This window comes from Trichomycterus rosablanca, chromosome 8 (genome assembly GCF_030014385.1).
Source record: "Trichomycterus rosablanca isolate fTriRos1 chromosome 8, fTriRos1.hap1, whole genome shotgun sequence".
In the NCBI taxonomy this organism is placed as follows: Eukaryota; Metazoa; Chordata; class Actinopteri; order Siluriformes; family Trichomycteridae; genus Trichomycterus; species Trichomycterus rosablanca.
The window spans coordinates 10,857,237-10,882,240 of NC_085995.1; the positions used below are offsets into that span (position 1 = coordinate 10,857,237).

Consider the following 25,004-nt stretch of genomic DNA (forward strand, 5'->3'; position numbering starts at 1 on the left):
TTCTATACTCATTGTCCATTTTATCAGCTCCACTTACCATATAAAAGCACTTTGTAGTTCTACAATTACTGACTGTAGTCCATCTGTTTCTCTGCATGCTTTGTTAGCCCCCTTTCATGCTGTTTTTCAATGGTCAGGACTCTCCCAGGACCATAACAGAACAGGTATTATTTTGGTGGTGGATCATTCTCCGCACTGCAGTGACACTGACATGGTGGTGGTGTGTTAGTGTGTGTTGTGCTGGTATGAGTGGATAAGACACAGCGCAACACAGCACTCTCACTGCTGGACTGAAAATAGTCCACCAACCTAAAAAATATCCAGCCAACAGCGCCCTGTGGGCAGCATTCTGTGAACACTGATGAAGGTCTAGAAGATGACCAACTCAAACAGCAGCAATAGACGAGCGATCGTCTCTGACTTCACATCTACAAGGTGGACCAACTAGGTAGGAGGACAGTGAGTGGACACGGTATTTAAAAACTCCAGCAGCGCTGCTGTGTCTGATCCACCCATACCAGCACAACACACACTAACACACCACCACCATGTCAGTGTCACTGCAGTGCTGAGAATGATCCACCACCCAAATAATACCTGCTCTGTGGTGGTCCTGACCATTGAAGAACAGGGTGAAAGCAGGCTAAAAAGGTATGTAGAGAAACAGATGGACTATAGTCAGTAATTGTAGAACTACAAAGTGCTTCTATATGGTAAGTTGAGCTGATAAAATGGACAGTGAGTGTAGAAACAAGGAGGTGGTTTTAATGTTATGGCTGATCAGTGTATGTAACTACTGATGTATCAATTTCTGCAGTGTTTTTAGGATGAACGAAATGCACATAATTTCATTCTTCTATGCACCTTGGTATAAAGTGGAATGACCTTAAAGTTCATCTTGAATCTTGAAAACCTTCTGTGGCCCCGACCTCAGGACCATCCCTTTCCACAGCAGCTTCCATCAGTATAAATCTTAGACAATTATCCATTTAGGTGAAGAGAATGTGGGCTAAATTGCAACATATGCAGCCCAAGGCAGGCAAACAAAGAACAAACAGCAGCAGCTGGAACCCTTCCACTTTTACCTCCATAAAAGCTCGAGTCAGAGCGGCACAAGCCACAATATCCTCACTGCGGCGACTGCACACGCAGCAAAAAAGCCCGGTATGATAGCTGCAGCAGCATTGTCCTCACCAGAGGAGGTGCAGCAATGTCATTTGTAAGCGAACTGCCAGGACATGTCAGAACCTGGATGAACACAATAACAGTGTATGACAGGCACTGTGTGTGGGCATTTCTATTTCCAAGTTTACTTATCACACTGACATAAAGGAAAGGCAACATGGCACAGCTGACAGAGCGTGTGCCAAACAACATCTCGGATCCTGGGAACCAGGGTTTGTTTCTCTCTGTTTTACTGGCTACACTAAATTGCCCCTTATGGTGTTTGTAAGTATGTGATTAATTAAGTAAATTAGCATCTTAGGCATTTCAAAATGTATCACTGCCTTGAGGCCAATGTTTCCAGATGGCACCAGACCCACTATAACCTGAACTAGGATCAAGTGAACTTACAAGCCTTGTATTAGAGAGGGAGCTTCAGGGAATCTTTTTTTTCACCTGTCATCCTCAGAGCCTTGTCAGGCACTAAAGCTTTACTAAGTGGAATGCTCAGCCCTTTTTTTTTTAGCAATAAGTTCTTCCGGCCTGAGGGTCCCATCTTCTGGCACTATACTGACAGTCATTCTTGTTTTTCTCTTCCATTTAGATTTTTTGGTAGAGCACAGAATTAGTTACCCATTGTCTTTGCCATTACTATTATCTTCCTTGCATTATTGTTGGAGCCTGTCCTACTTATTGAACAAACTATCTCCATTTACATACACTGATCAGCCATAACATTAAAACCACCTTCTTGTTTCTACACTCACTGTCCATTTTATCACCTCCACTGACCATATAGGAGCACTTTGTAGTTCTACAATTACTGACTGTAGTCCATGTTTCTCTGCATGCTTTGTTAGCCCCTTTTCATGCTGTTCTTCAATGGTCAGGACTCTCCCAGGACCACTACAGAGCAGGTATTATTTGGATGGTGGATCATTCTCAGCCCTGCAGTGACACTGACATGGTGGTGGTGTGTTAGTGTGTGTTGTGCTGGTATGAGTGGATCAGACAGCAATGCTGATGGACTGAGAATAGTCCACCAACCAAAAATATCCAGCCAACAGTGCCCCGTGGGCAGCGTCCTGTGACCACTGATGAGGGTCTAGAAGATGACCAACTCAAACAGCAGCAATAGATGAGCGATCGTTTCCGACTTTACATCTACAAGGTGGACCAACTAGGTAGGAGTGTCTAATAGAGTGGATAGTGAGTGGACACAGTATTCAAAAACTCATACCAGCACAACACTCACTAACACACCACCACCAAGTCATTGTCACTGCAGGGCTGAGAATAATCCACCACCTAAATAATACCTGCTCTGCGGTGGTCCTATGGGGGTCCTGACCATAGAAGAACAGGGTGAAAGCAGTCTAAAAAAGTATGTAGAGAAATAGATGGACTACAGTCAGTAATTGTAAAACTACAAAGTGCTCCTATATGGTAAGCGGAGCTGATAAAATAGACAGTAAGTGTATAAACAAGGAGGTTGTTTTAATGCTACGGCTGACCAGTGTATACATAAATAATTTAGGTTAAATACAGGTTGCTGGTAATCATTATGCCTCATTTAAGCACTTATTTAATTCATGGGAAAGATCTCATTAGCTCTTTATGTAGTTGCTAAGCAAAATATAGTGATCAGCATGTGTGAGGCAGTTAAAATAACAGGGAGTTGGGACATGGGGAGTCAGTAAGATGGGAGGAAGGTCTAAATGCTTCTGAACAGTAAAGTGTTTATACTATGAAGACTGATTCGTCCCTGTGCTCCTTAGAAAGCTATTAATTAATAATGAGAGGGTCAAGATGCTTTTAGAGGTCAGTCGTTTGCTCAACATCTACCATAACAATTCTTTACTAAGCAGCATTGGCTTACCGTGGTTGGATATGGCATTAAAACAAAGCTATCCACAAAAAAATACTACATAAACTCACATCAAAAATACAAATAGTGCTGAAAACCCTATTTTGTTTTGTGTAACTGTGTGAAATGGGTTATGGAAAAACATATTTCTGTTTAAATTGTGTTTAGTAAGCAAAACTCCAAGACACAGGGGCTTTTATAACTGACAGACTGAGCCAGAGGTAAAGAATTATATTACGACTATTACCTCACCCTGGTTCAATTACAGACGGCTGCACAGAGGCAACTGAGATAAGGGCAGAATATTGAATAAAAGCTAGAATTACACTCGTAAAAGCTGAATTTACACCTTTGTGACAGATGCACATATTTGCTGTGACCACTGTTATTAAAGTGTAAATGAGAAAATAGGATCTCTGCCTGTGCTTGCACTCGAGATGAGCTCTACTGATGACAAGTGGTGTTTGTTATCGCCAAATTCCTCCATCCGGATTAATTCAGAGATGTCTGGAGTTTCCTGGGTGCATTTCAGAGTTTGATGTCCATTTGCATAGCTTTGCTTTCCAATAAAGACAGATCACCTGGCCAGAATCCTCAAAAACTGAGGAATCAGCTTGTATACCTTGTATACCCTAAGCGATTTAGCCTATGTGAACTGGGTGCAATGCATTTTTGTTACAAGATGTAATTAATGTTCCACTGTTCAGCTAGCCTAGTTTTTTGTCATGTTTGAAATTCTTGCCAATCACATACATAGTGTATGCATCCCAATGAGGAAGTTGGAAGCAATTAACTACCAATGGGAATAAAAAACTAAGCACTGGCATTTAAACAAATAAATATTAAAAGTGTATGTACATTTTCCAGTGGTAACTTTCTGTATCAGGCTATACAAGAGCTGCGGTACCCGAATATTAACAATGTCTGCAAAATAGACTTCTCAAATTCACTAATGGTGATATTACTATGCTAATCATACTGATGAGTGTTGTGGGTGGTTTGAGGCACAGCCATTTACCTTGCCAGCTAAAGCAGTGTGATGCTATGGGCAGCGTTCTGCTGGGAAACCTTGGGTTCTGCCATCCTTGTGGATGTTACTTTGACACGTACCACCTACCTAAGCATTGTTGCAGACCATGTACACCCTTAATGGAAACGGTATTCTCTGATGGCTGTGGCCTCTTTCAGCAGGATAATGCTCCCTGCCACAAAGCAAAAATGGTTCAGGAATGGTTTGAGGAGCACAACAACGAGTTTGAGGTGTTGACTTGGCCTCCAAATATATATATATATAGTCACACAGAATGACACCTAGATTTTCAACCAGGTTCAACTAGATTTTCATTTACCATTTAACATGAAATTAGTAGAGGCTTCTATGAGGCAGATGTGTTTACATTATTACTGGGAGTTTAAAAGTTCCAAATTTCCAAATGTGTCATGGCCAGCTGTGACCAGAAGTTATATGCCAAAAAGCTTAACTGTCCTGCTCTCTGGATGACAGTGATACCAGGCAATCAGGGACAAGTGGGTATATTTTTTATTATTTATTTTATTTGTTAAAAAAATTTAGCGATTAAAAACATAAAAATAAGCCATCTTTACCATAACAGAAGCGTTTACATGGTATTGCTACTTGTGGTTACACTGTGCAGTACTAAACCCGGTTCCTGTATTATGGTACACAGTGCAGCATCTGAACCCCCAGCCCATGAGTATCTTTACTGAGACGTAGTTTTCCTGCTCTCATGTTCCCGACAGCTTCTAATGGGCCTTTTGTTTCCAAGGGTGCATTTATTGCAGTTAATAACTTCAGTAAACACAGGAAGTGTAATCCAAAGGGGAGCCATGAGCCATAACTCTGAGTTCCACAGTCCTCCTGGGAAGAGAACAGGAAAGCAGCAGGCAGACATGACTCCCTGTACAGGAGGTGTAGAACAAACAGGGGGGATTCAGGGGGCGTTAAGACTTTCCCTGCCCAGCCAATTAAACAGCTCAAGTAATAATTTGAGCAACTATTTCGCTAAAGCATGGTCGGTCACATAGGAAAAGCCGGGGTGCTTAGGCTCCTCTGAGTCCACACACACACTGTGTTGGAGCAGATTTACTGCAGACGAGGTGGCAGGTCATGTTTGTGTGGGTGTCTTCTGCATGGAGAGCTGGGGATGAAAGGCCTCCTACACAGTCTCCGGATACAGCAACAACAAGCAGTAGTACACCTACAGTTCTTCAACCCTACACTGCTCCGGATAGTCTTCAAACTAACACATACTGTACGTTTCAATAAGGCCCCCTAATAATATTTTACCAAATATTTATTAAGCAATATTAGATACACCTATCTGGTACATACAACCTGAAAAGATGGGACAGTGTTTACGTTTACGTTTACATTGATACTTTGTATGGTCAACTATTCATCCATTCCTGAATTTCAAGCCTGTAACATTTACCACTTTAGCATTTACCACTCTGTATTGTTGCCATTCCTTTTCATAACACTTAAAAAAAAACACTTTGGCACCAAGGATACCAAGTGATTCATTTTTCATGCAAACACGTCTTAAGGTGTGCAACAGTACAGGGTCGTAGTTGTTGCATTGCATACACATTCTCTATTGGGGACAGGTCAGGACTGCAGGCAGGCCAGTCCAGTACCCGTACACTTTTCTTAAGCAGTCATGCAGCATGTGGTTTTACATTGTCTTGTTGAAAAATTAAACTTTTCTGCATAAATGCTGCCATCACAGAAGGGTAAATTACCTTTGCCAGGGGCACTGACACAGCCCCATACCATGACAGACCCTGAAATTTGGACTAGTTGCTGATAACAGTCTGGCTGGTCCTTTTTTTGTCCTTGGTCTAGAGCACATGGCATCTATTTCTTCCAAAAAAAGACCTGGAATACTGATTTGTCTGAGAACAATATACTGTATGTTTCCAATGTGAGGGTCCATTTCAGATGCCTCTGAGCCAAAAGAACAACATTCCTCAAAATGAACTCTGCTCTGATTAACCTCACACCAAGGGCGGCACGGTGGCTAAGTGGGTAACACTGTCACCTCACAGCAAGAAGATCCTGGGTTCGATCCCCAGGTGGGGCGGTCCGGGTCCTGCGTGTGTTTACTCCGGGCGCTCCGGTTTCCTCCCACAGTCCAAAGACATGCAAGTGAGGTGAACTGGAGACACCAAATTGTCCATGACTGTGTTTGATAAACTTGTGTAATTAGTAACTACCGTTCCTATCATGAATGTAACCAAAGTGTAAAACATGATGTTAAAATTCTAATAAACAAACAACAAACCTCACACCAAACACACTGTGAATAACCTCACACCAAAGAGAACCTCACCCAACACTGGGTGGTCAAACTCACCCCAAACCCATGTTCTGGTCAACCTTACACCAAACTCATGTTCTGGTCAACCTTACACCAAACTCATGTTCTGGTCAACCTCACACCAAACTCATGTTCTGATCAACCTTACACCAAACTCATGTTCTGGTCAACCTTACACCAAACTCATGTTCTGGTCAACCTTACACCAAACTCATGTTCTGGTCAACCTCACACCAAACTCATGTTCTGGTCAACCTTACACCAAACCCATGTTCTGGTCAACCTTACACCAAACTCATGTTCTGGTCAACCTTACACCAAACTCATGTTCTGGTCAACCTCACACCAAACCCATGTTCTGGTCAACCTTACACCAAACTCATGTTCTGATCAACCTTACACCAAACTCATGTTCTGGTCAACCTCACACCAAACTCATGTTCTGGTCAACCTTACACCAAACCCATGTTCTGGTCAACCTTACACCAAACTCATGTTCTGGTCAACCTTACACCAAACTCATGTTCTGGTCAACCTCACACCAAACCCATGTTCTGGTCAACCTCACACCAAACTCATGTTCTGGTAAACCTCACACCAAACTCATGTTCTGATCAACCTTACACCAAACTCATGTTCTGATGAACCTTACACCAAACTCATGTTCTGGTCAACCTTACACCAAACTCATGTTCTGGTCAACCTTACACCAAACTCATGTTCTGGTCAACCTTACAGCAAACTCATGTTCTGGTCAACCTTACACCAAACTCATGTTCTGGTAAACCTCACACCAAACTCATGTTCTGATCAACCTTACACCAAACTCATGTTCTGGTCAACCTTACACCAAACTCATGTTCTGATCAACCTTACACCAAACCCATGTTCTGGTCAACCTTACACCAAACCCATGTTCTGGTCAACCTTACACCAAACTCATGTTCTGGTCAACCTTACACCAAACTCATGTTCTGATCAACCTTACACCAAACTCATGTTCTGGTCAACCTTACAGCAAACTCATGTTCTGGTCAACCTTACACCAAAAACTTGTTAAATAACCTCACCCAAATGACAAACTCACACTGTGATTAACCTTACAACCAACACAGTCTGAATAACCTCACACCAAAGACAATCTCACGCCAAACTCATGATCCTATTAACCTTACACTAAACACTATAAGTTCTATTGTTCTAAGGCAAAAATGCACTAATCCCTCTGCCCGTCAAAGCTGGTGTAAAACAATCCTTCACTCCTGGAGTAAAATGAGAAACAATATATTATATTACAAACTTCATAAACAACCTCAGGCATCATAAGACAGAAAGTCATCCTTTGTTCTCTGCCTTGATAACAAGACTTGACTACATATCATTAAAAGCCCACAGCTCCAGCAGTCTGATTTTCTTCATGATTTAATGTTTTATAAATGAACCCATGCACTTTTAATGCCATGTCTCCTGTCAGTCAATTCAACATGCATTAAACTTGATAACTTTCTTTGCCACAATCAGCCTTTTGTAAACCCTACTGGGAGGAAAGGCTACAGCTATAACATCAGATACAGCAATGTCTTCTATCAGGCTTTTAATCAGATTCTAAATGGAGCAAGCAGGTTTCGATTAAGCAAATTAAGGTGGTACAACACAATACATTTGTAAGCGAAGAAACAATCCCAAATCTCATTCTCTCACATAAACTCTGGTGTCACTTACCAATGACCATGAGGGTGAAGTTAAGAGAGACGCTGCCAAAGCCGTTAGCAGCCTGGCACACATAGACTCCGGCATCTTTCTCCTCTACATTTTTGATCTTGAGGCCATGTTTCAAGATGCGGAAACGGCTCCATGCTGAGTTGACGGTCCAGCCGTCCTTTATCCAGATTAACAGGGGCGGAGGGTCACTTTGTACGGGACACGGCAGGAGGACCGTTTGTCCCAACTGCACAATCTGCTTCTCCTCCACCATTTTGTTTACCCACGGAGGACCTAGGGTGGAAAAAAAACAACAATTCTGTCAGGGACATTGTAAAATCAATTAACACTAAGGTTTTTTTAAAAATATATTTTATTTATGCATTTTCTCTCCTTTTTCTCCATTTTAGTGCATCCAATTGCCCGATTGCATCATGCTTCCTCTCCACTAATGCCGATCCCTGCTCTGATTGAGGAGAACAAAGCTAACCCACGCCCCCTCCGACACGTGGACAGCATGCCGTATGCATCTTATCACCTACACTTTGACGAGGGCAGTGCAGCTCAGCGTTGTGTACGAAGAGACACACCCTGAGAGCACTCTTTTCTCATCTCTGTGCAGGCACCATCAATCAGCCAGCAGAGGTCGTAATTGCATTAATTATGAGAGAGACCTTATCTGGCTTAATCCCACCCATATCTGAACAACAGGCCAATCGTTGTTCATGTGGTCGCTCAGCAGGCAGAACTGGGATTGGATACCATGCATTCGAGATCCCAGCTCTGGTTCCAGCCTGTGTTTTTACCGCTGCACCACCTGAGCCTCAATTAACACTAATGTTTAGTCTGAGCGCTGCACAATACTAAGAACCTGGCAACCTAGGTTCTAATCTCCCCTTTGAACACTGTATGTAAAGAATTTAGCATAATCCTGTGGTTTTCTCCGAAATTCCAAAATAAACAAAAGGTGGATTGGCTGTACTTATTTAACCCTAGGTGTGAGTAAGTGTGTTGCCTGTACACAATAAAAAATCCTACTGCTGATTTAAGTTAATATAACTAAGCTTAACTTAAAACCCCAAGTTTGAGCCACAGTGAGAGGGCCTTTTGAGGCTGTTTTTCATACCTGTATGCCTGACAGTTTATAATTTAGCAGCTAATTGTTATTTTTTCAGGGACATATTTACAAACCCCATTTCCAGAAAAGTCAGGACATTTAGTAAAATGCAATAAAAAGAAGAATCTGTGATTTGTTAATTCTTAAATCTTAGAAAGCTAGAAAGAAAAGATTTCCAGTGTTTTAACTGGTGAATTTTATTGTATTTTGTAAAAATAAACACATTTAGAATGTGATTTCTGCAACACACTTAGAAAAGTTGGGACAGAGGCATGTTTAGCACTGTGTTTTATCATCTTTCCTATTAATTCGACATTTTCTCCTTTTCTCTCCCGATTTTTTAGCGTGTCCAATTTTTACCCAATTGCATTATGCTTCCTCTCTACTGGTGCAGACCTCCGCCCCGATTGAGGAGAGCGAACTGACACACGGCTCCTCCGACACGTGTGCAGTAGCCGACTGCATCTTTTAACCTGCATGAGGTGAGTTCATATGTGGATCAGCTTTGTGCACGGAGAGCCACACCCTGATCGCATTATTCCTCTACTCTGTGCAGACGCCATAAATCAGCCAGTGGTCGTAATTGCATCAGTTATGAGGTCTGAGGTTATGAGGTCTGAGGTTATGAGGTTTATATAGCCAGCCAGCCCAGCTGGATGGTTAATTAATCATTTGAATAGTTTGGGAACTGAGAACACTAATTGTTGTAGTTTTGCAAGTCAAAATCATTCATTCATTCTCTGTCACCATTGCTTTTTCTTGTTCAGGATTGTCGTGGGTACAATTTACTGGGCAAAAGGCCAAAATACTGGCTGTATCGAATTAAACCTATGAATGTGGTTGTTATTATTTAAACTGACTGATAAAACTGGAAAGGTGTTATTGTTACTAATGGTCAGCAGACTGATACAGGTATCATAAAAAAATCACTGGCTGTAAACACTAACAGTAAATAAGATTTTTTGCTGCACAGATAAAGTTGCTAATAATAGTTTAAGTTGCTGTATATTTTTGAGGAAACCGGAACACCCGGAGTAAACCCATGCAGACACGGGGAGAACATGCAGACTTCACACAGAAAGGACCCGGACCGCCCCACCTGGGGATCATCAAACCCAGGACCTTCTTGCTGTGAGGCGACAGTGCTACCCACTTAGCCCCCAACAGTTGTAAGATTAATTAAAATAAAGACAGTGATGAGATAACATCTTTAAGTGCTTTCCATTGTATAAGTAGTACAAAGTGTTCTTATTGCATTCAGCTCACGATGGACAAAAATCACCAAAGGCAGCTGCTAGAATTGCTAGTTTTGTGCTAGTTGTATTTATCCTGAATAAACCCTTTTTTAACCATAGAAGAATGTCAGGATAAATGTGCCTCACTAGTTTAGAAAAAGAGTGTATGTGTTGCTTGATTTGTGTGTAATTGGAATGTAAGTGTAAGGTTAGAAACACATTCACATTCAAAGCTGACTGAATAATGTTATTGTGCACCTACTACCCACAAGCTGGCTTTAATTCACATTACACAAGATTCCACTTTATTTTCTCAAGGTGAATTAGGCGTGCAGCAGAAGCACGGAAGCCTGAGAGGTAAAAGACCTTGGTGAGAGAAATATGTGGAAAATGAAATTCACAGTGAGGGAGGAACAGCGTGGACTACACTGTGGACTTTGTTCTGAAACACATACAGCCCCGAAAATGAATGTGTAAATGGTGCTAAAAAAGATAATTTTAGCATCACAAGCATACCAAACACACCTTCTGTGACTAGAAGTGAGAAGTGAGGGAGTTCATCAGCTCATTTTAGGAAATAGTTCTTTTTCATTTTCATGGCCTTCGCATGCACAAGGAGCTTTTCATTAACCTCACTCAGCTAGTGGAGACTCCCATGAGTACCAGCTTTCCATTTCCTTTGGCACGCTCTGGCTAACTGCACTAGAATGCATGCGAGTGTGTGTTAAAGCTTTAATTCATGCCTGGAACTGTCACATCCCCTTGCCTCATTTAGGAAACCGCACTAAAAAGCAGAGCTGATTATGATTAAGCAAAAACACGGACTAATTCAGCAAATTATTAAATGTTAAACTTATTTTGAACTCTTTCTACTTTCAGTGAAGCACGTTCACCTGACGCAACTGATCATCGTCCAGGAAAATGCCGAGAGATGAGTGGAAAGGAAAAAAGTTTTAGTGCTGGAATTAAATTACAGTGCTTTCCTGAATCCTCATAGAAAATCATCCTACATGCACTGAAAAAGGACAAAAAAATCCTTCATGCACTGAAAAAGGACAAAAAAAAATCCTCCATGCATTGAAAAAAAAAACAGTTGTTAATTAAATTGTACATAATATTAATAATAATAAATAAGCATCAGTATTTACTTGCTGTAACAATAAATAAATATGTTGTCTACTAGTAACAGATTGACACTTTGACAATATTACATATTCAAAAGTTCCCTGACATTTCTTTTTTTCCAAGTAAAATATAAAATAATTTAATATAAATATAAATACAGTATATAAACAGTGTTTTTATGTTTATATTATTTATTATTATATTTTTGTTGAAATGCGGAATGTGTGAAGTATTGTTTAAAATGTTAAAAGTATACTTGATATTGCACATTAACTGTTAAGTAGTTTCTTTTTATGCAATACATTAAATTTAGCAGATTACAGAAACTGTCTAATCAAAAATATTAATAACATCATATACATAAATAATAATAATGATAATAATAATAATAATAATTTATAAATAGAACATAATGCAAATATATAATAATTTATACTAATTTATAAAATAAATAATAATAAAAAAATGTGTTGTTAAGTTTTAAGGCCTTATAATAAATTACAGGATAAAGAAATTGTGAAAATAAATAAGTGATCGCTATTTTCTAGTAAATGTTCTAAATTTCAGATTCTGTCTTCAAAATAATTTACACTGACATAACATTATGACCACCTTCCTAATATTGCCCAAAACAGCCCTGACCTGTTGAGGCATGGACTCCACTAGACCCCTGAAGGTGTGATGTGGTATCTGGCACCAAGATGTTAGAAGCAGATCCTTTAGCTCCTGTAAGTTGTGAGGTGGGGCCTCCATGGATTGGACTTGTTTGTCCAGCACATCCCACAGATGCTCGATTGAATTGACCACTGACCACTGCAGACCGGGAACACCCCACAAGAGCTGCAGTTTTGGAGATGCTCTGACCCAGTCGTCTAGCCATCACAATTTGGCCCTTGTCAAACTCGCTCAAATCCTTACGCTTGCCCATTTTTCCTGCTTCTAACACATCAGGTTTGAGGATAAAACGTTCACTTGCTGCCTAATATATCCCACCCACTAACAGGTGCTGTGATAAAGAGATAATCAGTGTTATTCACTTTACCTGTCAGTGGTCATAATGTTATGCCTAGTCGGTGTATACAGTTCCATTTGTTATGTCACTACCACATTAACTAACTCAAGACTCACTGGGAGTACATGAAGCTGGTAACATCCTAATACTAGATACGGCAGGACACCTTTAGAGGTTCACTATCAACAAGTGAATTACCAAAGAGTATAAATAGAATTGAAGTGGGGAAGTACCAATGCAGATTCATACAGAACAATGTAGCTGAAGGTTAACGGCCTTGCTTAAGGGCTGAGCCACAGAGCAGTAGGAGCTATTCTTTCTAGCCTCCCATCAAGCCTCATAAGTGCTGGAACTTGTGATCTTCCTGTCAGGAGTTCAAAGGCTATAGCAATTTCTCAACCACCACAGGTCCTTTGTATGGGTTTTTATTGTTAAGCAATGTCTGTAAGTATTAAAGTATGGGCCTTTTTTGTTCTATACATCCGTAACAGATGTTTCAAAACACTGGCTTTTTAAAACACACGTTTTCCCTCTAGGCAAATTGAATTCTTTAATAATCAGGCAAAATAATAATTGTACGCTTGGCAACGTAACAGAATTGTTGTTGGTTGATTTATAGGCAAGGTAAAATACAGCTACAAAAATAGTTGTAATTTACTCTGGGTGTTTTTTACGACCGTGTTTTGAAATGCTTAATTTTGTGGCTTTCAGGTAGTTACACAGAAAGGACTGAAAGCATTGTTGCAATAATATTCTATTAACAGTGAAAGCAGCACTTTCTCGGACAGTGTTATAATGAAAAGATCTTTTCTAGGCTATTTACTCATGTCTTTGTGTGAGGCAGGAACACCTTCACCCAGGGTAACACACATTCACTCATTTATTCACAAGGAGCAGTTTAGAAAAGCTAACTGACTCATTGCATGTATTTGAGAGCTCGGGTAAAGTACAAGGTATAAATGAAAGCCCACAAGAGGGATCATGCCAAACTCCACACTATCATCAAAGGAGGGTCTACACCCGAGGCCCCATGACCCTAATGCTGTGTGTCACACAGAATGCTGCCATTATTAGACATGAGAATGTATTGTATTTTAGATATTTAAGTGGACTAATATTTTGTAATTGATTATACACATGTGTACAATTTGTAACACATATTTTAGCCAATATTTAAAACCTTAAAAATTAAATTGGGACACACATTCTAATTATTTAATTAATGTTTTTCAGCCACAACAATTGCTAAATTATTCTAAAATAAGAATTTATATGCTTCCAACTATGCAGTATTAGTTTAGGGAAGGCCCTTTCCTGTTCCAGAATAACTATGTCCCTGCTCACAAAGCAATATCTATATAGACATGAAGAAAAGCTTGGTTTAATAAAACTCCAGTGGCCTGCACAGTGCCCTGAACTCAGCCCTACTGAACAGCTTTGGAATAAACTGAAACATCAACTGAAGCGTTCTTTACCAACATCATTGCCCAACTATACAAATACTTTTGACTGAATGAGCACAAATTCCCACAGACTGAAGCTAAAAAGGTCACATAAATGTCACTGTATTTCATTTGTTTTTGTAACAGAATGTAAATGGCATTATAAGTGGAGAAAACAGGACAAAGCAAGCTAGGGTATAGCTAGGGTAAAGTATATGTAAGTCCGATATAGCAGAGTAAGCCAAGCATCCAAGACACCAAGTCTAAATTGTAATCAGAATCACACTGCAAGGTCCATAAATACATGGTCTTGCAAATCTGGTGTGAATGGAACCCTAGTGACCTACACAATACCCTAATTCCAACCCTGTTTAATGTTGATTGTGAGCCAGCCCTTTTCTCCTACATTAGTGCCTCATCTTACAAATACTCTTTTACTATCTGGGCACAAATTCCCACAAAAACATTGTGTGGAAAGCCTTTTCAGAAGAGTGGGGGTTGTTATAGCTACTATAAATATCTTCATATTTTGGATTATTTTTGATATAAAACAATTCTTAATTGGTGCCTGACACACATTCCATAAAAGTTGGGACACATGCAATGTAAGACTGGAAGTTTTTAGAATAATCAAAAACATCTGTTTTGGAAGTAAGACTACCATATGGGCACAGACATATGGACAACCAAGGATCACTTAAAAGCTACCCAGCAAGTATGTCCCTGCCCAGCCTTATCCATTTAAGACATGTTGATATAGGTTTTTGATTTCTGGGGAGGATTTATGGACTGTAGGCCCCCAGACTACAGAGCTTTGAAGACAGAGCAGCCTCTGAAGCCTCCTGCTGGTGTTCCAGGGCAAGCTTCAAAAGACATGACAGCGTGCCGTTTGGATAAATGATAATGACGGAGGAGGTTGCATGACCATCAAACATGTGTCATGCCAGAGGAGGAGGGTGTGTAACAGAATGAGGCTCCACGGCAGCCTATTGACCGGAGAAGTCTTCAGTCCGTCAGTGAAGGAGACATTGAAAACCTGCTGAGCTCAAACTGGAACTAAATGTAGATTTTATTGAAAGGTTCTGCAGTTATATAGGAAAGGAACTGGTGACCCTGACATATGGTTTGCTCTTATATTGAAAAGACAGGGGTTAAGATAAGTAACTTTCATCCTGAATTTATAGTAAAGGTCAAAAGTTTACACAAGGATCGCTTAAGGGAAAACTGTCACATGTTTATTTAAAAGCTTCTAAATCATTGCAGACCTGTTTTTGGGGAATCTTGGATTAATAACTTTCTGGACAAATTTTCTTTAAGCGTAAGTTGAAAGTTTAGGTTTATTTATTCATTTATTTATTTATTTTTTAAATCACTGACCTTAGCCAGAAGCCACTGTTCCATTTACTTTTTAATGAATGCAGTCAAACTTGCCCTATTTATCTACACCGATCAGGAATAACATTATGACCACCTTCCTAATATTGTGTTTGCTGCCCCATACACAACAAACTGCAATGCACTGTGTATTCTGACACCTTTCTATCAGAACCAGCATTAACTTTTTCAGCAATTTGAGCTACAGTAGCTCGTCTGTTGGATCAGACCACATGGGATAGCCTTCGCTCCCCACATGCATCAATGAGCCTTAGCCACCCATGACCCTGTCGCCGGTTTACCACTGTTTCTTCCTTGGACCACTTTTGATAGATACTGACCACTGCAGACCGGGAACACCCCACAAGAGCTGCAGTTTTGGAGATGCTCTGACCCAGTCGTCTAGCCATCACAATTTGGCCCTTGTCAAACTCGCTCAAATCCTTACGCTCGCCCATTTTTCCTGCTTCTAACACAACAACTTTGAGAATAAAATGTTTACTTGCTGCCTAATATATCTCACCCACTAACAGGTGCCGTGATAAAGAGACAATCAGTGTTATTCACTTCATCTGTCAGTGGTCATAATGTTATGCCTAGATGGTGTAAGTACACACAAGTTATTAGCTGTAGTTAATGATTTTACATTTGTACATTTACAGTTTTTGCATTTAGCACACACCTTTTATCCAAAGCGACTTACAGTACTGTGTACAGCATACAGTCTGTGCAATTGAGGCAATTAAGGGTCTTTGCTCAAGGGCCCAACAGTGACAACCTGAACCGGCAACCTTCTGTTTACTAGTCCAGTACCTTAACCACTAGGCTATGACTCGCCTACGACTTGGTTATTAATCATATTAACCAATGAGGTACAAGAAGGCCATGCCACAACGTTAAATGGCATTCAGCAACACCAGATGGATGGATGGATGGATGGATGTATTGATAGATACATTATTAATCCTGAGGGAAATTATTGAACAAATAAAACATTAACTAAATAAATCATTTATGTTGGCAGCAATAAATTAAAGATAAAGGTTACATAAGCTCATTCATTTCATTAATTTTTCTAACTGCTTCATCGTGGTCAATATTTCACTATTCCAGTTGGTGCAGTTTATTTGTCCTGCTAGAGTGACCACCTATCGTAAGTGGATACCATGCTGCATTCTTGTGTTATGTGACAGCAAAAAAAACTGTACGTGTGGAACTGCACAATACATGTACATTGTTGTATTTTTCAAAATTCAAGCTGAAGACTTTTGTATTGAAATTGACTACTTAGATATGGCTGGAAACCACCTTGCGCAACACTGGGCAAGAGCACAGTGCACCATTGTGGAACAACTTGCAATGACCTGTTTACTTTTTTTTTTGTTCAAATTAATGTGCAGTAAAAAGTAGCCAGTCCACCTTCTGCTTGTTTCTGAAGGACTGGATAGAACTGAAGTAAAGGTCACTACACTAGACACTCATAAAAATACACTTAAGTTAACTCTAGGTTACTGTGGACGCTTTCCACAAGATATAGAAGTGTGTCTGTAGAAATTTGGGCCCATTTCCTTCAATGAGCAAAGGAGCATTTAAGATTCAGTTATTGATGTTGGCTTGCAATAAACATTTTAATTCATAATGAAAATGTTAAATAGGACCTTCTACTCAGTAGTTAAGTACCTTAAATGCAAAGCTGCCAATCTAGCATTTAGCAAACAATCTTATCTAAGGCAACTTACAATTGGGACCAAACACAATTCAACAGTTGAGGGTTAATGGCCTTGTTGAATGGCTTAGCAGTGGCAGTTTTAACCAGTAACCTTTGTCAGTACCCTTTGTTTCCAGTGGCACAGTCATGCTGGAACAGGAAAGGCCATTGCTCAAATCGTTACACAAAGTTTATTTAATATACATGATTTTATACACCTAAAAACAATAGATTAAGCAATAAACACATAAACGTATTAATTATTTCTGTACACTGATTGATGATCCACTGTTACGCACCATGCTGTACAACTAAAATAAAATGACCAGCCAATAAGAGAGGACACAGCTCAGCAGGTCATCTCGAGGTTGATCACATCACATAATTTAGTAGCTTTCCTCCTTCTCTACTCCCTCTCCTCTCCGTACTGTAGTACTACACAGTAGGATCATGTTTATTTTTCAATGATACACCAGTTAGACCAAACACGGCTCACTGCTTTGGTATGTGACTCTTTTATCTCCGGCTGATAATGCAGCTGAGTGACGCCTGTGATTGTTTGCACTGATGATCGAGCTATGAATCACAGCAGGGGGTCGACGCTTGGTAAACATTCAGCCTCTTGCCTCTCCGGGCACACATGCCACCCAGGTTTTTCCTCCATTGATCCGTTCCTTTCATACTGCTGATTCTAATCAGATCTAAAGTTAAAGCTTGTTTAATTTGCCTAACTAACACGGCCTACATTGCCAGCAGATTACCTATGGAACTGATTCTCTGTCTCTCACCCAAAGGAAACACCACAGCCGGGAGTTTTAGCTTGCCGTTACACCTGATTTAACTTGTCTGCTTGATCCTCAATTAGGTATGTTGGCAAACCACCAGAGCTTCCGAATAGCATCAAAGAAATCAGATCAAAGATTGTATAAAAGAGAAAGTAATCATTAGTTCGCCACCTGTCAGTGATTGTGTTTGTGGCCCATGTATTTTTTCAACCCTGCAGGAAAACTCTGTAAAGACTTTTTCTGATCTGTCTGATCTCTACATATGACTAGGAGACGGTTGCCCAAATAGGCTAATAATGATAACAACACTAATAATAATAAGTAAATAATAATATCAGAAACCCTACCTTGAGTGCTCTATGCAATATGTACAGCTAAAGGTCAAATGTTTACATACAATTGCATGACCTTAACCCAACTATATACCTTGGGGTGAATTTGAAGATTAAGGCATTGTAAACCAGGTATTCTTATTCAATACTGTCCTACTAGCAGTGCTTATTCAATAATGTATTTATTTAACACAGCAGATTAGGCCATAAACACCTAACGCACTGGCTACATCTGTCATCACGCTGCATGGTAGCTTTACTGATGTTGTATAACTGCAGGTGATAGCAGCATTATGCAGTCGGGACAAGGCGAGCTAAAATGAATGAACGAATGATGCACTTTATTCACATTGTCTTAATGATTGTGTTGTCTTCTGTTCTGTAGATGTTGTTATTATATTTACAATAGTTAAAAGAACTTAATATAATAGGAAGCGCAAAGTGAACCACATTACAGTTATTATACACCGATCAGGCATAATGTTATGACCACCTTTCTAATATTGTGTTGGTCCCCCTTTTGCTGCCAAAACAGCCCTGACCCGTTGAGGCATGGTCTCCACTAGACCCCTGAAGGTGTGTTGTGGTATCTGGCACCAAGATGTTAGCAGCAGATCCTTTAACTCCTGTACGTTGCGAGGTGGGGCCTCCATGGATCGGACTTGTTTGTCCAGTACATCCCACAGATGCTCGATTGGATTGAGATCTGGGGAATTTGCACCCCACAAGAGCTGCAGTTTTGGAGATGCTCTGACCCAGTCGTCTAGCCATCACAATTTGGCCCTTGTCAAACTCGCTTTAATCCTTAATGCTTGTACATTTTTCCTGCTTCTAACACATCAACTTTGAGGATAAAATGTTCACTTTCTGCCTAATGTCTGTGTATTTTGTGGCTGTGTTTTGCATTCTTTGCTACATTATCTCTCTCTCTCTCTCTCTCTCTCTCACTCTCTCTCTCTCTCTCTCTCTCTCTATATATATATATATATATATATATATACTGTATATATATATATATATATATACTGTATATATATATATATATACAGTGAAGCCCGAAATTATTCATACCCCTGGCAAATTTTGACTTAAAGTTACTTTTATTCAACCAGCAATTTTTTTTTTGACCAGAAATGACACAGGTGTCTTCCAGAAGATAATAAGACAATGTACAAGAGGCATCATTATGGAAAAAAATATTTCCCAGCTTTTATTTACATTTGAACAAAAAGTGGCATGTCCAAAATTATTCATACCCTTTGCAAACTGTCACAGTCTATGGGAAAATCCAAAGTTCTATACCATTCCAAATAGTCCAAGCTGTTCTAAAGCATCCTAATTACCCTGATTCATTGGGAACAGCTGTTTTAATCAACTCAACAGGTGAAAAACAGCAACTCTCTGCAGTTGGTTTGTGGACAGTCATGGCTAAGACAAAGGAGCTCACTAAGGACCTGCGGCTGTGCATTGTGGCAGCTCACAAGTCAGGAAAGGGCTATAAGGCCATATCTAAATGTTTTCAAGTTCCAGTGGCTACAGTGCAAAGTATTATTAAAAAATACAAGACATTCCGCACTGTGGAAAATCTCAGAGGACGTGGTCGGAAGCCAAAAGTGACACCTGTGCTGGCCAGGAGGATAGTGAGAGAGGTGAAAAAGAATCCAAGGATCACCACCAAGGCCATCCTGGTGAATCTGGGCTCTGCTGGTGGCAACGTCTCAAGGCAGACAGTCCAACGGACACTGCACACTGCTGGGTTCCACGGACGCAGACCAGGGAGGACGCCACTTCTCCAGAAAAGGCACACAAAAGCTCGCTTGGCCTTTGCAAATGCTCATCTGGACAAAGAAGAAGACTTCTGGTCTTCTGTTTTATGGTCAGATGAAACAAAAATTGAATTGTTTGGCCACAATGATGTATCCTTCATTTGGCGTAAAAAAGGAGAAGCCTTCAACCCTAAGAACACCATCCCTACTGTCAAACATGGTGGTGGGAACCTAATGATTTGGGGGTGTTTTTCAGCCAATGGACCAGGGAACCTAATCACAGTAAACGGCATCATAAAAAAAGATCAATACATCAAGATTCTCAACAACAACATCAGGCAGTCTGCAGAGAAACTTGGCCTTGGGCACCAGTGGACATTTCAGCACGACAACGACCCAAAACACACAGCAAAAGTGGTGAAGAAATGGTTAGCGGACAAAAACATTAACATTTTGCAGTGGCCCAGCCAGAGTCCTGACTTGAATCCAATTGAGAATCTGTGGAGGGAGCTAAAGATCAGGGTGATGGCAAGGAGACCCTCCAACCTGAAAGAGTTGGAGCTCATCGCTAAAGATGAATGGGCAAAAATACCAGTGGAGACATGCAAAAAGCTGGTCAGCAATTATAGGAAGCGTTTGATTGCTGTAATAGCCAATAAAGGCTTTTCTATTAATTATTGAGAAGGGTATGAATAATTTTGGACATGCCACTTTTTGTTCAAATGTAAATAAAAGCTGAGAAATATTTTTTTCCATAATGATGCCTCTTGTACATCGTCTTATTATCTTCTGGGAGACGCCTGTGTCATTTCCGGTCCAAAAAAAAAATTGCTGGTTGAATAAAAGTAACTTTAAGTCAAAATTTGCCAGGGGTATGAATAATTTCGGGCTTCACTGTATATATATACTGTATATACATATACAGTATATATATATATATATACATCTAGTATCTATACATCCATCCATCTATTTACCTTTTTAGTTACCAGCTACTCAGGCAGGTAAATGTGTAAAACCTTTGGTTTTTCAAGTTGATTCTGGGACACTGAATTGCATTATTACGTTTGCAAAACTAGAATCAATTTCCAAAATTCAAGTGCCAACCACCTTGGTGGATAATTTTCAACTAAATATCCCAGTTTTAGCCTGACTACACCCACTTTGCAAAGCAACATTAACATCAAGTTTCTGGTATGAGATTAACAGGTTTATGACTGAGATTATTTTGCCATTTAATCTGTAATAAAAAGGGTACACTCTGCTGAAAAGCAGTATGAGGTATATTTGTATATTTAAAGAACATTAATTATTTTAGTAGAATTAAGACTACATGAAAGATAGATGGAGAACTCAACTGGTGAAAAAACTGAAAAAATTTAACAATTTATAATACATCAAACCTTTTAACAAACAAACAATTCTCGTCTAGTTCTGATCTCACCATGATGAATACAAATGCCGAGCAGCTAGTCGAACTACAGTTCAAGACAGCAAAGGCACTGAGATGGCAAAGCAGCCTAATGTGTTTGCCCACCACCTCTGAGATCTTGAGCTCTTAAGTTCAGATCTCAGCTGTGCTATTGACCTAGCCGGGCGTCCAGCGGGCACAATTGGCTGTGACTTTAGTGGGAGTTTGATATTTTTGGGTTCCTGTATGCTGCTGCTCACATGACTCATGGAAGGGCATAGCATTATAATGGCTGTATGAGACTCAAAGTCTGGCACGTAAAAAGTGTGCCCACTTTGTCGAATGACCTGTCTGTGGTTCTACTCGGTCAGGGTGGGGGTGGTATAAGCACCAGAAGAGTTATAATCAGGGAACTGGAAACAACTACATGGGCCAAAAGGGCACAAAATAGAAAAAAAGGTGGCAAAAGAAAAACATTAGCGGCCTTGAAAAAAAGGGTCAGTTTAAGGTCACAGATGGTAGCAAGTTCTCAGAAATTTTGATAGGTGGGCAAGTGCATGTTTGGTATACACCTAGACAGTATAGGCCCTAATGCTTGATCCCTACAATGAGAGGTTTCAGGTGATGGGATTTATGATTGCACCATCGGCATTGCTCATGGTGATCTTCAGCTTGTGTTTGGCTGTCTGTCATTTAAAGCCCAATTCATAAAGTTAGATCATATAATTTAGAGCTGATCATGGTTCCATGAAACAGGTGATGGACCACATCACAATGCAGCTCAAGTTTGTTTCAGCCCAGCATTTTAACCCCACTCCTGAGAAAAACAATACTATGAGTCATTCTAGCATAAAAAAGAACCCCTATCTAGCCTCCTCCTGTAGACCACCAGTATTTAGACCACAGGGGAACAACCTAGTGCGCCAACCTGGTCTCATAAATGCACCCACATCCTGGCAGGGGTTCATGGCTCCAGCAGGGTAATGAGCACCTGCTTTTTAACAGCGCTATTGTCCAACACTCAGCTACAAGTGATCACACGCAATCTTTTTATTCCTCATTTGGCTTTATTTGTGTTTTCTATCCTCCTATATCTTTGTGTCTCCTTGATTTGATCTTTCTGTCTCTCTGCTGATCATATCTGAGGCACTGCCATCTTTGCCAGCTAGCAAAGACGAAACTGCACGTGGTGGAACGGAATGCTGCACAGGGACGCTGTTCGTTCGGTTAAAGACAAAAATGAAAAATTTGTCCTTGAAAACAAAAACATTGTACTTTTAATAGAATGTTGAAGGAGATTTTTCCTAGTCTAAACAGTTCCATACATACTGCTCGGGTAATTCGGTGCTCTGGTCTATTGCGCTGACCACCACAGATTGATTCAATATTCCGGTCCTGATGTCAGCCAACTGGATATCTACATGGACATGAATGCATGTGTCGGGGGACGGCCAAAGCCCTGCGATGGATTGGTGCTCTGTCCAGAGTATTTCTGCCTTGCACCCTGTGATTCAGGTTGAACTGTATCTGACGCCACCATGACCATAATACAGCAGTTAATGAAAGTAATATCAAGTAATATAAAAAGTAATATAAATAATAATACATTTATTGTGGATATTGTGCATGTGTGTAAGAATCTATGAAGTCAGGTATTAATGTAAAGTCAGCTATTCCAGGGCAGTGGTAGCTCAGTTGTTAAACTTCTGGACTAGTAATCAGGAGGTTGCTGGTTCAAGTTGCACCTGAGCAAGGCCCTTAACCCTGAATTGCTCAAATCTTCATTCAGTCATAATAGTAAATCGCTTAGGATAAAAGTGCCTGCTAATTGTGTACCCTCAGGTCCTGTTGTTGTAGTGTGTTGTCTGAGTGTTGTTGTGATTATACAGATACAGTTTGTATAATGTGAATATCTGTAGTGTGTAGTATTATTTTTGACTTTTGGTTTGTGTAACTTGATCTATCTATCGATCTATCTATTGATCCATCCATCCATCCATCCATCCATCCATCCATATGCCAAAAAATGTTATGTTGGATAAAACCTGGCTCACAATCACTGTTTCAGTTCATCCAAAGGTGTTTAATGGGGTTGAGGTCAGGGCTATGTACTACTGTAGCTCCTCCACACATCATGTCTTTGGGGGGGAATTCAGTGTCTCTAATTAACCTGACTGCATGTTTTTGGACTGTGGGAGGAAACCGGAGCTCCCGGAGGAAACCCACGTAGACACTTGGAGAACATGCAAACTCCGCACAGAAAGGACCCGGCCCGAACCCAGGACCTTCTTGCTGTGAGGCGACAGTGCTACCCACCAAGCCATTATTATTATTTATTGTTTATGATTATAATTTTTTTTTGGCCATATCATGTATTTGTATATTCTAAAAAAAAAGAAAATTTATCATAGGTACATTTTATTACTTTTATTTCTGAAAATGAACTCTGAGAAAATTTTATTATTATTATATCTATGCTAATTAACTATACATTTGTACTCATACAGTTTGTGCTGATACAGTTATTGAAAAATGACACCTGATATAGTGTGCCACAAATCAACTTGTCACAATCCAAATCCATCAAACTGTTCATGCTCTGTCTATAAATGAATTAAATACACTAAATGCACTTTGTATAAGTGCTGTGAATACACTATTTGACCAAAAGAATGTGGGCACCGCCTCCTAATTATTGAGTTCAGGTGAGTCAGCCACATCAATTGCTATCCATTGCAGGTGTATAAAAGCAGTTACACAAAATATACTTCTAATGTGTGGCAAAAGTTTGAGAAAGGACAGTCCAGGAGACATGGTTTGACTAGTGTGGTTCTGAGGAACTCATTGAATACCCTTGGGATGAATTAGAACCTTGACTGCCAGACAAACCTTCTCTTCAAATGCGTTTTCGTGCAATGATACCAGACACACCCCAACATCTTGTACAAACACTTTCACAAAAGAGTGGATGCTATTATAGCCACAAACTAGACTAGCAACTTTATATAATTGTCCATGGTTTTGGTATGGGACATCTAACAAATACATTTGGCCACATAAAGCATGTTTAGTCATACTCATTCAAGCTTAAAATCTTTTTCAAAGGGATGACCATTAGACCTTCAGCAATGACCCAGAGAAAATTAGACCCAAGTTAGCACTCAGCAAAATGAGAACACAACACTAAAAGCTATTAAGAGGCCCTTTTGCAAAGCTCTGGAATTTGAGGGCTCTGAGAAAACATGTTGCTTAGACAAATACACAGATCAGGATATTCAGAGGCATTGTGGCAGCAAATACAAGTGGCAGAAAGTGGTTAGCTTGGACAGCTGTAATCCTCCCTGTGAATTGCTGAGTAATCCCACCTGTAAATGGAAAGACAAAGGGAATGCTGCAGAAACAGCCTGAGTGCCGCCCACACCCAGCGGTAGAATCCAGGAGAACATCGCTTAAACAGGAATGAACAGAAAAATAGAGGAACAGCCGTATTGAAGCTCCCGCTTTCACAATATGCTACCCTGCTTCCACCTGTGCAAACACCCCACCCCGACCACAGGTAACACGCACACACAGAGGACAGCATACAGCTCCTCGAGCAATATATTCTCTCAAACATTTCACTGA

The 25,004-nt window shown here is 40.2% G+C and overlaps 1 protein-coding gene across 1 annotated transcript in view; it reads right to left on the reverse strand.

Annotated features, from left to right (window-relative positions):
• Positions 1–25,004, reverse strand: part of fgfrl1b (fibroblast growth factor receptor like 1b) — a 126,851-nt gene that overhangs the window by 24,374 nt on the left and 77,473 nt on the right. Inside the window, exon 4 of the mRNA XM_063000969.1 lies at positions 8,095–8,367. Coding sequence (XP_062857039.1) covers positions 8,095–8,367 — 273 coding nt within the window. The remainder of the gene's footprint in view (positions 1–8,094; positions 8,368–25,004) is intronic.